This window comes from Carassius auratus, chromosome 20, assembly GCF_003368295.1.
Source record: "Carassius auratus strain Wakin chromosome 20, ASM336829v1, whole genome shotgun sequence".
Taxonomy (NCBI): Eukaryota; Metazoa; Chordata; class Actinopteri; order Cypriniformes; family Cyprinidae; genus Carassius; species Carassius auratus.
The window spans coordinates 4326984-4343338 of NC_039262.1; the positions used below are offsets into that span (position 1 = coordinate 4326984).

General features: G+C 36.6%; 1 protein-coding gene across 6 annotated transcripts in view; it reads left to right on the forward strand.

Moving 5' to 3' along the window:
* Positions 1-16355, forward strand: part of col12a1b (collagen, type XII, alpha 1b) — a 68322-nt gene that overhangs the window by 37790 nt on the left and 14177 nt on the right. For all 6 annotated transcript variants that reach the window (XM_026290538.1, XM_026290534.1, XM_026290536.1 and 3 more), the window contains 19 exons: positions 49-191; positions 1532-1661; positions 1758-1900; positions 2100-2229; positions 3205-3324; positions 3459-3605; positions 3686-3802; positions 4046-4198; positions 4291-4365; positions 5148-5287; positions 5422-5545; positions 6278-6421; positions 6666-6830; positions 6916-6954; positions 7429-7567; positions 8591-8733; positions 9513-9622; positions 14827-14985; positions 15426-15503. In XM_026290538.1, coding sequence (XP_026146323.1) covers positions 49-191; positions 1532-1661; positions 1758-1900; positions 2100-2229; positions 3205-3324; positions 3459-3605; positions 3686-3802; positions 4046-4198; positions 4291-4365; positions 5148-5287; positions 5422-5545; positions 6278-6421; positions 6666-6830; positions 6916-6954; positions 7429-7567; positions 8591-8733; positions 9513-9622; positions 14827-14985; positions 15426-15503 — 2399 coding nt within the window. The remainder of the gene's footprint in view (positions 1-48; positions 192-1531; positions 1662-1757; positions 1901-2099; positions 2230-3204; positions 3325-3458; positions 3606-3685; positions 3803-4045; positions 4199-4290; positions 4366-5147; positions 5288-5421; positions 5546-6277; positions 6422-6665; positions 6831-6915; positions 6955-7428; positions 7568-8590; positions 8734-9512; positions 9623-14826; positions 14986-15425; positions 15504-16355) is intronic.

Here is a 16355-nt window from a genome sequence, read left to right on the forward strand (position 1 = left end):
GTTCTGTAAATTCCTTGTTCTCGCTCTACTGTTTTGTGGCTTTCACAGTTCCAAGAGTCCCACCCCGGAATATCCAGGTCTACAACCCATCTCCCAACAGTCTGAATGTGCGCTGGGAACATGCCTCGGGCCAGGTGCAGCAGTACAGGGTTGCCTACGCCCCACTAAGTGGGATCAGACCTCTTCAGTCTGTGAGTGATGCACAATTCTGCATATTTACATTTATTTATTTTTTTGGCAACACTTTTATGCATAAGTAATACATTTAATATACATTAAATGTATGTGTGTTTCCTGAAAATCAGTGATTTAGCATCATTCTCTGCCTATTGAGGTACAGGAACACCATATGAAATATTGGTTGAAGGGTTTTCAGCAAATTTTACACAAAGAACAAAAAACAGTAGCTAATGAAATTAAAATTGTAAAAGGGAGCATGTCATTTCAGATAGTTATTAGACTATATAATAAAATCCAACAAGGACCTCAATTAACTCAAACATGTAAATTTACACAAAATGTAGCTAATAAACCCAAAACAAAGACAATGAATTGAAAACAAAATGATAAACTGCCGTATTTAACTAAATATTTATTAAACTATAGCAAGTAAAATGGCTTTTGTGAACCCTACTGGGGGATGACTCATATGAATCTCTGAATATATTTATTTGAATTAGTTCATTGCTACAACAAACCATCTGAATCGACTCACTGAAATTAATTAGAAGTTCCAATACTACTTCAGAGAAAGAGAGAGAGGGGAATATTTGAGGATAATGTGTCTGTTTATTGCCTCGTCTTGCTTGGCAATATAGCTTTTTTTTTAAGATCCACCACTACATAATATACATAGTAGTTCGTTATTTAACAACTGAAACTATTTTTTGTTTTTGGTATTTTAGGTTCCGAAGCGTTAATTAAAGTCACTACTCAGGATGTTTACTAGTTCTTGCCATAGAGAGAAGCTTTTTAGGTACTGTATAGAGACTCTCAGACTCACAAGTCTCCCTTCATAACTAAACAAAACAAGTTGGGACACAAGAGAGAAATGTTCATATCCTGCATGCTGACCCATGTTTGTCAAATCCATCACTTTGTGCCAGAACTGATTCTGTCATAAGCGTTGGTGTATGGAAAGTATGCAGCTGCTATCAGTGATGTGATGCCTACAAATGAGAAACAAATGAGCAGATGGGGTGATAATCCTGCAGCGTGTTGACAGGTAGCTGATGGGGTTTCCCCGTCACCCCCGAATCCAGTCTCTCTTTGGCTCCTGCCGCTCCCCAGGGGCAATTACATTGATCCAATAGTATTTATGTTGCATTTAACCCCATGAGCACATCTGTTTGCATTACATATCTGTTTGGAAATGTTATCTAGCTCTGCTAATCTAAACAGGGGCTTAACGGTGACATCATTATGTATATTCGCTTTGCCAGACTCGTAACGTCTGTGCTGGATTGTCATACAGTGGATGTTTGGGAATATACTTGTCTTTGTGTTATCTGAAGGATGGTCTTCTCCACAGGTTCTGGTTCCTGGTAACATCAACAGTGCTTTCCTGGACCAGCTCGTCCCAGATACGCCGTACTCTGTGAATGTGATGGCGGTATATGCTGATGGAGAAGGCCCAGGAATTGACGGAAAAGGAAAAACATGTGAGTTACATCTAGAAATGAAATGAAAATTCACTTTTTTTATTATGTGCATGAACTTATTGTGAATTTATCCATGCATATATTTATTTTCTGCAGTACCACGAGGTGGACCCAGGAACATGAGGGTCTTCGAAACCACCACAAACACGATTAGCATCGGCTGGGATCATGCTGAGGGTCCCGTACAACAATATAAGATCGCGTATGCGCCGTTGACGGGAGATCCCATTACAGAATTTGTGAGTGAAAGTAGATATTTAGTTATTTACTCCTTCACTACCTTTAATTTAAGGATTCTTTCTATCTGTACTACATTTATGTCTACAACATGAAGTGAACATAAAAATGATTCATCAGTGCACATTATTCTGAAGAAACAAAAGTCTCAATTTATTGGCTATGACTATTCAGCAAAACATCTGATGGTTTTCTCTGCAGACTGTTGTTCCCGGCAACAGAAATAACGCTATTCTTCAAAATCTGCTTCCTGACACCCCATACAACATCACGGTTACGGCAGTTTATCCTGAGGGACCTGGAGGATCCCTAAACGGAAATGGAAGAACACGTAAGTCACACAAGCTGTTCTCGCAAAACATGCACTGCTTTGATTTCTCACCTTTGTATGCATTTCCTGTGATTGGTATAACAATCGCATCCAAAATCACGTACTTATGCACTATTCCATGAACTTTTGTAGTATTAATTATTTGAGTTGTGTTCACAATGAAAATGTAAAAAAGCACTTTAAAAACCCACCAGTTGCTATCAGACTCCTATTATGAATGACATGATAACCTTATACAATTCATACACTACATGGTTGAGTATATAGTGTATAGTTTGTCATTTGGAATGCAGCAAGTATGTTTTGGAGTAACTACCTAAAAGTTGCAACATTACTTGTTTAATGCATTTTTAAATAGCGTGACTCTTTCAGTTGTTTTTATAAAAATTGTGCTACTTTAAAAGATAATTATCTCTATTATTAGTATAATATACATTATTTTAGTATTATTTATTTGCTATTATTGCTGTTATTTATATTTTGATTTGTCGTTTGTTTTATATTTTCACTTTTCAATTTAATTTTAGTGGCTTTTTTTGGTGATTTTGTTATGTGCTTTTGTCAGGTTTTTTTTATTTTCATTTTGTTCATTTTAGAGTTATTTTAAGATTTTTTGTTTTTGTGTGTGTGTTTTATTTATTTATTTATTTTTACTACAACAACATTCATATTTTTATTAATCTCATCTTCTCGTACAAGTAGCTTCCCCAAAACTGCAACTCTTAAACCTAAGACATTTTAAGGGTTAAAGGAGGATATGAGTAATTAATTGCTGGTAGGGCATGGCGGAGTGTTTGGAAAAATGTGTTTGCATTGGCATAAGCTTGCATTAAATCTGCAAGTTAGCATGGGCTAGAATCCAGAACCTCCTTCAGCTACCAACAGCAGCTCATCACAACTAAAACATTACTGTACATCTGTGTAATTCTTGTAATAAGGTTTTTAACCGCAAGTCTTACTTACTTTGGATCTTAGTCGGCCTGTTGGCACCTCAGAACCTGCGTGTCTCAGACGAGTGGTACACACGCTTCCGTGTGTCCTGGGATCCGGCTCCAACTCCGGTCATGGGCTACAAACTAGTTTATCAACCAACAGGTACCAAATACTGCAGGAGTGTGAGATCACTGCATACTGTTTAAAATCTAAATCATAATTGATCCCGTTTTCTTTCTGTTGAGGATTCATCAATGCACTTAATTTTTCTAAGATAAAGTTCATTCTTCCTTCAGATAAAGATGAGTCTTTGGAGGTGTTTGTTGGTGATGTCACCAGCTTTACCCTACATAACCTGTTTCCCGGCACAACGTATGATGTTCAGGTGTACGCCCAATACGATGGCGGGCTCAGCAAACCTCTCACGGGACAAGGAACAACTTGTATGCTTTCAGATGTTCAGATATATTTGTGCATTGTTGGTTTAATGCTACACAGCAACATTTCTGTCTTGACCTTTCAGTGTACCTCAATGTGACCAACCTGGAGACATATGATGTTGGCTATGACAGGTTCTGCATCAGATGGACACCTCACCGTGCTGCCACTTCATACAGAATCAAGCTGAACCCTCTGGACCGTGAGTCAAACTCATGCTTTCATTTACTGTCTTTCATTATGGATGCACAACCAGTCAAAATATACACAAAGTACTTCTAATGCTACTGAGAAAATGTCATGTTTTTGGATAGTAATTGATTGGTTCTCTTTGAAACACCTTAGAATACTAAATACTGTAGTAGTAATACTGTAATGTTTTGATACAGTGTAAATACTGTAGTATGTTTTTATATGGTGGTACTATTGTTTGATTTGTTTGCAGCGGCGGCTAAAGGTCAGCAGGAGATCACCATCACTGCAGGCCAAAGTCAGTACTGTTTCCAAGGTTTGAGTCCAGACTCCCTCTATAACGCCACTGTGTTTGTCCAGACGCCCAATTTAGAGGGGCCAGGAGTCAGTACCAGAGAACGCACCCGTGAGTTCAGACTTCATCCTTAAATGAGCAGATATTCATCAGCCTGCTGAATTTTGACATTGATGTCTTCTGACTTTTTTTGGTTCCTCTAGGTGTTAAACCCACACCTGTGCCCACAAAACCACCCACTCCCCCTCCTCCACCCACTATTCCACCCGGCTGGGCAGGTAAGTGCCTTCAGCCGCTGCTAAAGGAACGCATATTTCATTTATCGTGTTGATTTTCTGTTTTTGTGGCAGAAGGTTTGCACTGGCAAGCAGCACTCACGTTTTCTTCAGAGAATGTAAAACTCGTGTCTGTAATTAGATTGCAAAGAGCGCTTTGGAAACAGTAGAATAAAATGTCCAGAGCTTTTATGGATACATGCTGTAGATCTGCTTCTTTGGAATGAGTTTGGATCAAATTAATATCAGTTTTAAAGCCTTGGAGAAAATCCTTCTGCTAATAAAATACGGATTTTTCTTTTTATCTTTAATTCATAAAAAAAAAGATTCCTAAATTCATGCTGGACCACTCTCAAAACCTGTTTATTCATCACACGAGAAGCCTACAAGTGGCCAAACGCTTTCCACTCCAGAAGAGTCAGCTGGATTTAAGTACGGAAAGACGTGGACTAATCCACCTAGGATTATAAACTTAGGAGAGACATTTTTCGAAAAGCTGAGAACATTGCTTGATGACATTGAGAGGACCATGTAGCTGCCAATTGTGTGATTAGAAAAATACATCATTAATAAGTTCCTTTTTAGACCTTCTGGATTTCATATGTACTTCATTCTTGCATAACTTCTCAAGAAAGTGTGACCAGTTATGACTAATTACAACATGGATTGTTTCGGTGATTGTGTTTGTTAGTGAGATTTCATTACCCTTTTCCGCTCTTGTGTAAAAGTTTAATTAGATCTGTTTTTGAGTGCTGCAGTTCATAGAGTTGTTTTTGTGTTCTCAGTGTGCAAAGGAGCAAAGGCAGATGTGACTTTCCTCATCGATGGCTCTTGGAGTATCGGAGATGAAAGTTTTAGCAAAGTGGTCCAGTTTATCTACAGCGTCGTTGGAGCCTTTGACGTCATCGGCCCATCGGGAATGCAGGTATTGCGACTTGTTTGCGACTTTGAGAAATGCAAAATCTAGTTTGACTAATCCATGCATCTCTGGGTCAGATATATTCCATTGCCGAATCATTGTTCATTTTTAATTATATTGCAATATGTTTGTGTCAAAAGGTTTCATTCGTGCAGTACAGTGACGATGCAAAGACAGAGTTCAAACTCAACACATATAGCGATAAAGGCACTACACTTTCTGCTCTGAAACTCATCGGCTACAAAGGAGGAAACACCAAGACAGGTATCACTCAAACACACCTGACACAGCCCTTTTCATCTTAATACACTTTTCTTTTCTTTTTTTGTTATTGGGCGAATTTTAGAAGAAATCTTAGAAGAAATGTCTTGGTTGAATCTCACCCCAAACATAAGAAAAATTATGTTATATTTTATTTAATATTTAAATATTTTATAAGTCTTTATTTAATTAATTATATTATTTATTTAAATATTTTATTATATTAGTTTTATTATTATAATCAGCATCAGTTTATTTTAATACAACAAACATGCCCATGATGTATGTTTATAGTTTTGTAATGCTTAAGTCATTACTGAAAAAATCTTAATTGTCCTATAATAGGCTTAATTTTGTCTTGCGAAAACAAATAATATACATTTTAAAAAAAAATTATGCATAATAAAATAACTATTATATTGTATGTTTTTTTTTATTTATATTATTTTTTATATTCTTTATTTGTATGATTTAAATTCGCTTATATCATTTACTTAATTATTTTTATTATAATTAAACATGTAAATAATTTATATATTTTTAACTTTTATTTTAATAATATTAATTTTTTTACATTTTCCTTGATGTTGAGTAGATATTGGCCAAGCTTACAATGAAGAATAAGCAGTGACTAGAATATAGCCGTGTGTGTGTGTGTGTGTGTGTGTGTGTGTGTGTGTGTTAAACTTCTGAGGCAAGAGTATCGTTAATGTTTCCTCTCCTTTAACATCCCAGGTGTGGCTCTGAAGCACGTGTACGAGAAGGTCTTCACTCTAGACAATGGAATGAGGAGAAACGTACCAAAGGTTGTGGTGGCCGTAACAGATGGACGTTCTCAAGATGAAGTGAACAAGAATGCTGCCAAGCTACAGCAAGCTGGTATGACTCACTGCTGAAGGTTATGGCATAAACATGAGCTCATAACCCTATGACCACTTAAACACCTGCTCAGAATTCAAAAACTGATGAATGACAGTGTGAACTACACCAGTATGCTGAGCTTTGACAATCATTAAAGACAAACAACCTAATTATGTCTATTTCGATGGAAGAAAACATAACCAATGCTTTCAAAATGGTCATTTATTGTGCTAATGTGCTAATGTAGAATGTGCTGTTTCAGGTTACAGTGTGTTTGTGATTGGCGTGGCTGATGTGGACTTCGTCGAACTGCAGAACATTGCCAGCAAACCGAGCGAGCGCCATGTGTTTGTGGTGGACGATTTCGATGCCTTCTCCAGCATTCAGGACAACCTGGTCACGTTCATCTGTGAAACTGCAACATCCAGTGAGTTGATAGTTTGTGGTACTTATATTTTTACACCAGATCTGTTCAAACCTTTAACTGAATGTGTTTTGTTTTGCTTCCGCAGGCTGTCCATTGATCTATGTAAATGGTTTCACATCACCAGGTAGGCATGTGTCTTATGCATTGCTCAAAGTTTTAATGTTTCATATTTGTTCTTCTGCTCACCAAGGCAGCATGTATTTGATCAAAAATACAGTAAATATAATGAAATTTTATTGCAATTTAAAGGAACTGTTCTGTATTTTAATATATTTTAGGATGGAATTTATTCCTGATCTTCAGAAATCATTCTAATATGCTAATTTGCTGCTTAAGAAACATTATTAATGCTGAAAACAGTTGTACTGCTTAATATTTCTGTGAAATCCATTTTTTCCCCGGATTATTCGATGAATTGAACGTTCAATAGAACAGCAAAATAGAAATCTGTTATGAGATTATAAATGTCTTTACTGTCACTTTCGATCAATTGATTGCATCCTTACTGTTAAATGCAAAATCTTACTGACCCCAGATTTTCAAATGGTAGTGTAATGCATATGGTGGTCACACTAACATGACTGAAACATTTTCCCAGGATTCAGAATGCTGGAAGCTTTCAATCTGACTGAGAAGATGTACGCTAGTACCAAGGGTGTCTCAATGGAACCCGGTTCCTTCAACAGCTACACCGCCTACAGGCTCCACAAGAACGCTTTCCTCAACCAGCCCTCATCGTGAGTTCAAACCTCTCTTGATTAGACTCTGAATGCTGATTTTGTGTACAATTTAGTACTCATCAAGTCATCAAGCGAGACTTTGAAGGAAGAGTGCACTTTCTTTGAGCCTATTACTTCTGGGGAACACAAAACGAGATGATCTGCTTTTTCCGTACAGTGAAAGTAATCAGTAACCAGGCACTGTTTTATAAGCGATTCCTTGTGAGATATGCAAGAACAAACAGATTTTGTTTCATTAACATTAAATCCAATGTTACTTGACCTGATATATTTAGAATTGAAAGGATGTGACCAGTTGAATAGTTTTGGAAGACATGGAATATAATATATGAGTCATATGGACCATTTTTTAAATAGTAATTTTTCCAGCTTGCTGCTGTTCAAAGGTTTGGGGTCTTTAACATTAATAATTAAACAAAAATAATGATACATTTATTCATCAGATTGGTCAAAAGAGACTTTAAAGACATTTATAATGCTATATATATATCAAACAGTTATTTTAAACGTTAGTAATATTTCACAGCATTACTGTTTTTTACTGTATTTTTAATCAAATAAATGCAGTCTTACTGATCACAAACATTTGAACAGTAGATTGTTACAAAACTAACCATTTCTTCAAATCACTGCAGTTATGTTACATGGTATGTAATACTGTGATTTGTTATTGTGGAAATGTTCTGTTAAATTACAATAATGATTGTAATATTTAATCAGTTCATCATTAAAGATGCATTGCTTGTGTACAGACATCACTGTGAAAGTAGTGTGGTATTAGAGAGAGTCATTGAAGGTCTGTAGGGTTAAACTGAGCTGTGTTGGCTTCTGTTGCATGCTGCTGCTTGCCCAGGTAGAGCCCTCTATCCAAGAGTATTCAAAGCCATGGTTCTCCCACACACTTTAATTATTTTACCATATGAATGTACTGATAAAATACTGGATCAAATAAATGGATGTCTGCAGAAAAAACAGATCCTCCTTTTTGCTCTGGCTTATTTTGTCAACTTTTTTTTACAGATATATTCACCCTGATGGTCTTCCTTCCACATACACCATCATTCTGATGTTCCGGCTGTTGCCGGACTCACCGACCGAGGCCTTCGATATTTGGCAGGTGTCAAACAAGAATCATAAACCCGAGACCGGTGTCACCATCGACCGTAAGTGAGATATATATATAAATATATTAGTCTTCTGTTGTCTCAGTAATCACACTTCTCATCAGATTCTCATGAAGCCAAATTTTTATTCAGGTTTAGGATTTTGATGTGCTGGCTTGTTCTGACGAATAACTTAGATTTGTTTTTGCTTTGTCAACATTTTAACTGGCCTTGCCACAAAAAAACAACATTTTTATATGTCAGAAAAACAAATAAGAAATCTTTTTTTTTTTTTTTTTAAATTGCACACATTCTGTTGGAATAAATTGTCAGTGATTTGTTTATAAACTTATAAACTAATCAGTTCCAGTGGATGCTTCCAAGGCCATCATAAATCTTTTGCCATTAAATAACTTTGTGTCAGCCGGTTAGATAACTATATCTGGGTTAGCAAGTTTAAATCAGAAGACTTCATAACAATGGCGATTGCCTCACAGAAATCCACATGTTAAAGTTTGCACACTATCCACACTAATTTCTTTAGACTTGTCAACACATTGTGTCTCCTTTCATTTCTACTAAAGAATTTAAGGGGTAACATCTGAGACAAAGTTGATACTTATATAGCATATCTGAGATCTCCATTGAGAAAGTAATACAATTCTCCTCTAGGCTTCTTTCCCTCCGTCCCAGTAATCCGATAATGCCTAATCCACCACATCCCCTTTAGTCCAACAACTTGTCCTGTCATATCTTTCTATTTACTGTAGATCATTTTGTTTGTTCTCTTCTGTGGTTGTTTTTGGGATATTTAACTCTTTGTTTCACTATTTTCTCAGCATCCGCCCAAACTGTGTCGTTTTATAATAAGGATCCAACAGGAGAGATCCAACGAGCCACGTTTAAAAATGATCAAGTCAAGAGGATCTTCCATGGAAGCTTCCATAAGGTAAACTGTGCTGTTTTATACATGCTGTTTATGTGGTGTTGTATGTAGTACATCAAACTTCACAGTTGTCTACAGATGATAATCTAGTACGGTTTGTCCTGCAGAAGGTCCTTGTACAATGATTTCTGACGCTCTTTCATAACTGGATTATATCACGGCCTTTAGCACCAATGAGTTGGCTGTGATGAAAATGGTGAAGACTTGTCTGATTTATATTAGTTGGGTTATGCACAAATAATGTTACATGGCCTTTTTTTCAAAATTGGAAATTGGTGGTGATTAGCAAATTGGTGGAGGCGCGTGCCCACTTTCTCCAGCATAAATGGTGCCTATGTCAGCCACGTACACAGAGCCAAACTGTGTGAGGTCTCCAGCAAAGTGGGATCAAAACAAATGTCCATTATGTCTGAATGCAGCAAAACATGCACAGATGTCCACCGATATAGATCAAGGAAGCTGTTTCTTTCAAGAAGACAACGGTCTATTATAAAATTGAGCTTTGATGTGGCAAGCTGCAAAACTTTTACAATGCTCAAGCATTAGTTAAAAATAACAGGTGTAGAAATACAAGACAAGTTCGATGTGTTGTAACATCATGTTGTGGTTTCTTCAGTTCACCACTTCAACCACTTGTTTCAAATATGGTTTAAACATCAAAGTTTTGTGCATCGTTTTTTATATTCTGTCACTGAATGTGTTCTGCATCCCAGAGCTCATTTGCATATGGTTTGAACTTGGTTAGATCACTGCACTGCTTCTTCAGTCACTTGTTTTTAAAAAGGAACTATTTTCATTTAAAAATGAACTGCTATGATTATTATTTGTAATATATTTAAAATATCAAAGTTGCATACATCATTTTTATAATTCTTTCAATTCGTTCATTGTTTACATTGTTAGCATCACATTGAAGCTAATTTATACCTAGTTTGAACTTGATTGCATTTCATGCCATTTTTCACATTTACTGTGATGTAGTTGATTAATTAAGATGCAAAAGTGTCTCAAAAGGACAAATCACCTTCATGAGAATCTATAAGCCTATTTGGTACGGCCAGGAAAAAAAAGTGTTTCCCTGGCAGGCAACCTGGAAAATATTGAATCACTTCTCCATAAACAATTACATCAGAGCACCAGCAGATGCCAAATGCAGAGCAGGTGAAATGCTATGAGCTGATTTATTCGTTCATCCTTATCTTTAGACAGTGTCTCTGTCTGGCCTGGATCTTGCTGGTCCTTCAGGTTGCCTGTCAAAATTGACCACAGGGGAAATTCTTGTGGTTTGAATAAGAAGTGTGCTGGCTTGTTTGTTGTGGTTTTGGCCTGTGTGAACATCCCTGCTGCTTTCTCTAAGTCTTTAGCCTCAGGTGACACATCACCAGTCACTTAAAAGTAAGACTGGATGGTATGACAAGATTCTGCATACCATGATGGATACTGTATGATTGAGCAGGACTGTTTTGCAATATTTGCAAGTGAGAGTGACAAAGAGTAATGTGAAAATATAGAGCAGGACTGTGAGTCCGAAAAAACTCAAGATAAAGAATTGATTAGGTGTTTAGTAGCAAAGAAGAGTTTATGCTAGTATGCCAAGAAATTGCATTAATTTAGAAATCAGTTGAGGTATGTTTATATCAGCTGTCTTTATAATATTTAGTTTTACCATTGTAAGGCTTTGTTTTTTAACTCAAATGGTAAAATAAAGTGAATTTGTGTTTGCTGTGATGCAAGACTTATTTATTTGTTTGGTTCAAATTCAAACTTCAAAATTCAAAAGATTTTCTTTTCTTTCATTGTAAAGTGTTAATTTACAAGGTTGGCCAAAGCTGGCATTACTGCATGGCTATTTAGGATTTAAACTATTTTTCCATTGAGTTTCTTTGCAAGAGACCACAGAGGATGCAAATCTCCCCTGTTGCATCATATGACAGTTTCTAATGAAAGCAAATGGAGTGGCATAAGCATTCATCTTTGAGCTTGACGAATGGTCCATGCTTCAGATCTTTCCTGCTTGGAAGAAAATAATGTCTGAATTTCAGAAATGAAGATTGTTTTTTAAGAGCTGCATGGTTCTGGCATGTCATCTTCACATGCATGATGGCTTTTTGGTCTAGATAAACAAATATGATTTAGATTGTCTAGCTTCAGCAGGATTAGAATCGTGTTTTTTTTTTTTTTAGCTGGCTCTGTATGTAATGCAAGAAATGGGAACGGTAAGATTGTAACTCATAAAGGAATATTTCACCCAAAAATGAAATTCTGTCATCATTTTCTCAAACCTGTGTGACTTTCGTTCTTCCAAGGTCTTTTTTTTTGAGCCCTGGACAACATCATTATTTAAATGTCCTTGTTTTTTTTTCAGAGAAGAAAGTCATTTGGAGAATTATAACAGCATGAGGGTGAGTCAGTGATGACAGAATGTTCATTTCTGAAAATATTTTAACACCAAGCTCTAAATGACCACGAGCGTGTAGAAAGCTCTCGAGCAGCCTAGAGAAAGTGAGCGTGGCCAGCAGAGACGTATCATTCTTCAGACATTCTCAGTGGATTTGGCTAAAATGGAGGACAGCTCTGTTTTGAAAGATCTGTCCAAACGTATGGCAGATTTAGTTGAAATGGAGAAGTTGTCTGTTTAAAAGATCCTGCTTCCCTCTGAACGGCCACAGGTGGCCATTAAAGAGGATGTTTGAGGACAGCTGCCAGTGATCAGATCAAAATGTACAAAATCAAATGTTCCAACAAAACTTTAAATAGAAAAACAGTGCGTCAGATTTTAAACAGCAGGGCCTGTGCAAAATATTGAGTGCAGAAAGCCACACTAATAAACCTTTCTTGTTGTTTGGCAGTATGTTGTGCAGAGTATGTGAAAATGCTGCATATGTGGAATATCCAGGTGATATATAGTATGGCACTGTGTATTTCAAAACTGAGGTCTGGGAATCTTCACAGGGCCACAGAAGGACTATAAAAACTGATTTTACAAAGTATTAGTGAAAAGGTTTAACAATTAGAGTATTACTATTTCATTCTGCTTCCTAAAGACTGTACGGAAATTGTGAGATTAATCACTTATTTTTTTCTTTTATAGATAGCACTAGCGTTTAACAAAAAAAAAAAAAAAAAAAAAAAAAAAAAATCTTTATATAAATTTGGAGCAAAAACTGAAAAATACATATTTTTAGATTATATGTTTACATAATATGTTAAAGATGAAAAAAGATCTGCATAAAGCTTTGTGAATTTTTGTTAATATTTTTTAGATATTTTCACAATCATATTTTTACATATTATATTATAGTATAACAGTTTAATTGGTTTTACAAACAATTATTGTGAGATTAATTCTGATTACTTCGTTCTGTTAAGAGCATTTGTTTTCGACAATAAGTGAAAAATCAACATAAAGCCCCATTCACGCCCAGAACGATAACTATAAAGATATAAGCATCCACACCAGCGAACGATATTGTGTGTTTATTCTAAGTGCACACGCGTCTGCCACTTTAAATTCTCAAGGGAGCAAATAAAATCATTCTGAAAGTGATTCCAATGATATAGTTTCTCTTTGCCTTCATCGTTATAGATGTGGTGTAGACCCTGCTACCGTTTATTACTGAGAACGATTTTCAGAACTATATCTTTATCGTTAACTTTATAGATATCATCCATGGTGTGAATGGGCCTTAATATTTAGTGAAAAAATGATACTTCATATATTTTTAATAATACTTTTAACTGTTAAAAAAATATTATGAAACATATAAAAAAATTATAATCATCATTTTGTTGTCTCTAATATCACACGGTTGTTTTTAACATATTTTTCTTAGTATGTAGATAGTGTTTATATTTTTTAAAAGAGTGTCCTTCATCATATTAGGTGGTCCTTGACATCAAAAACTTTGAAAACCCCAGTATGAAATGTTCTGTTTCCTATACTAACTGTTTTATTTCTGTGCATTTTGCAGTAAGCTGTATTATTCCATATGGAATATAATAATTGAGAACAGGAGAACCCAGGGACCTCCAGGCTAAACAGAAAGCAATCATGTGCCACAGGAACACAGCTTTAGATAATGCATACCACATTGGTGTAGACGTCTAGTGATGTCATGTGAGGTTTGATATTGACAAGGTTTGATAGGCAGTTTGTGACCAGACTCGAAAGAAAACTGGTTTAAGCCCTTACAGAAAGATGGTGGTCTGGCTCCATAACAATCACTTCATCCTTCTAATGAATATCATGTCTTTTTCGCTTTGTTTAGCCCAATAGTGAGGTAAACTTCAGTGTATCTCAGGCCTGCAGCATGTTTACTGATACTGACCAATCCTCTGTGGTCAGATCAGAATCGCATCCCCTCTATTTGCTGACCGCAAATTTCCAATCCATTCCTGATCCATAGCATCAGTCCTGCTTTGAGCTCCTCCATTAGCTTGCGGTGGAGAAATGTGATTACATCGCAGCGTTCAGCTGGCGTTTAAGACTTGGCAGCCCGACGGTCCATGACATATGGAGAAACAACTTCATCATGCACTGTAGTGAACAGGGAATATCAGTGTACATTGATTTGGTGGATCAGAGAGCTGAAACAACTCTGAGGGGGCAATTCAGTAAGAAATACTACGCCAACCTGCAATTACAGGACCAAACACATGACATCCAGCCTGAGCAAAGAAATGAACACGACTGACGAATCAGATGATCCTAGGCCAAGTAGTTTGTACAACCTTGTTTGGTACTTTCACTGTTGGATTTGGTACATGTGAACAGTTTTGCACAGCAAAGTCTGTATTGAGAAATGATGTTATTTTGAGCCTCATTTGCATAGATCGCATAGAATCAACTGGATGGTTTGACAGTCCCACTGTCGTATGTGACGATGTATTTGTTTACACTCTTGTTAGCTGCTGCTAATTTTTCCCAAATTCTCTGTAAAAATATTTTGCAATGGACTCACTGCTATCGTTCGTCGCCTTGAGCGTGTCAGGATGAATTTGGTGTTGAAGGTACTTGCTGGTTTTTATATGCGCCTCTGGTCAGAACACTCCTTTTGAACAGAGAGACTCCCAGAAATCCCTAACAAAGGCCTGAAGCTCTTAGAGTTTAAAACAACAGTAGAAAACTGCCAACTGAAGTTCTTCCTTTAAAATGACCCTTGAGTCTGCTATAAGCTTGAACATCTAACTGTCTTCTTTTATTCCAGCTCCACATCTTGGTGTCTTCCAAGAGCGTCAAACTGAATCTGGACTGCCAGGAAGTGGCTGAGAAGGAGATCAAACCAGCCGGAAACACCTCGATGGATGGATATCAAGTGCTCGGAAAGATGTCCAAATCTATTGGATCTAAAGGAGAATCTGCAACAGTGAGCTCAAACGCGAAAACACTGAACACTTTACTCTCTTAGAAATAAAGGTTCCAAAGGAGGGTTTTCACAGCAAAAGCCATAAGAGAACAAATTTTAATTCTCCAAAGAACCTTTTGGTGAAGAGGTCTTAAAATAAAAAACAATTCTGTGTTTGAAGAACATTTTGATAATCCAAATGAATCTTTCCTTTTTTGCAATGAAAAGATTCAATGGATGTTAATGGTTCTTCGTGAAACCATCAATGCCAATAAGAAGCCTTTATTTTTAAGAGCACCTTGGTACAAAAATGAACTTTTGTTATCAAACATTGTCCCTGAGCTCACCGCTCTCACTCTTTCCGGCCTGGATCCTGTTAATGGGCATCTGAGCCCCATACATGAAAATGCAAGCTTTTATCAAAGACACGTGTAACATCCTTTTTCTCTCTGGTTGGGCAGTTTCAGCTCCAGATGTTCGACATTGTGTGCAGTCTGGGCTGGACCAGCAGGGACAGATGTTGTGACCTTCCTTCAATGGTAAGAGAAGACTTTAAGAAAGCCTTTATATGTGAATAAATCACATTGTTTTGCAGCTTTTCAGAACAAACTTGATCTAAACAGTGAGCATCGATCAGCGTTGTGCATGTGAAAATTGTCATTTCTTATGCTATAGTATGTTTTTTTTTGTAACGATATTTATATTTCAGTCCTTATTAGTTTCAGTTACAATTTCTGAATGTTATTTGAACATGAATTATGGTCTTTATTATGTGTGTCCATTTCAATGGATTTCGATTCGACTGAATCACTGAGAGTTACACGACTTCACATTATATACTGGTGAGCGTTCGACCTACTGGCTACGTTCAGCATCATGACTTCAAATGGTGCAACCTAGCTGGTAAAATTGGTTTGGAAACTAATTCTACACAGAAATTGCTAATAAATTTCACAAATAATTAATTATAATTTTGAAAGTATTTTCTAGTAAAACATACTCCAGTGATCTTTGAAAAATAGCCTCAGCTTTGGATTTCCAAATTTATTTAAGAACTTATGAACAGCTGGTGCAAACCTAGCCAGGGTTACACAAAGGTGAAGAACACAAATGCTGGGTTAAATTTCAGGTACGTATGACCCATGAACCCCACTGTTTGCATCCGACCCGTGCCTTTGATCATTGTGGCTTTTAGCAAGGCTCTTAACCCCAGACTGCTCCAGAGGGGTTGCTGTTCAGTCACTTTGGATTGAAAACAAATGACAAGTCAGTCGACTCTCACGCATGCCTCTTACATCTTTTTGAGCTACATCCACCCAGGCGGATCTGTCATACTATTTCATATGTTTCTAATGCATCCTTGTTGACCACATTCAAACATTACATTTAAT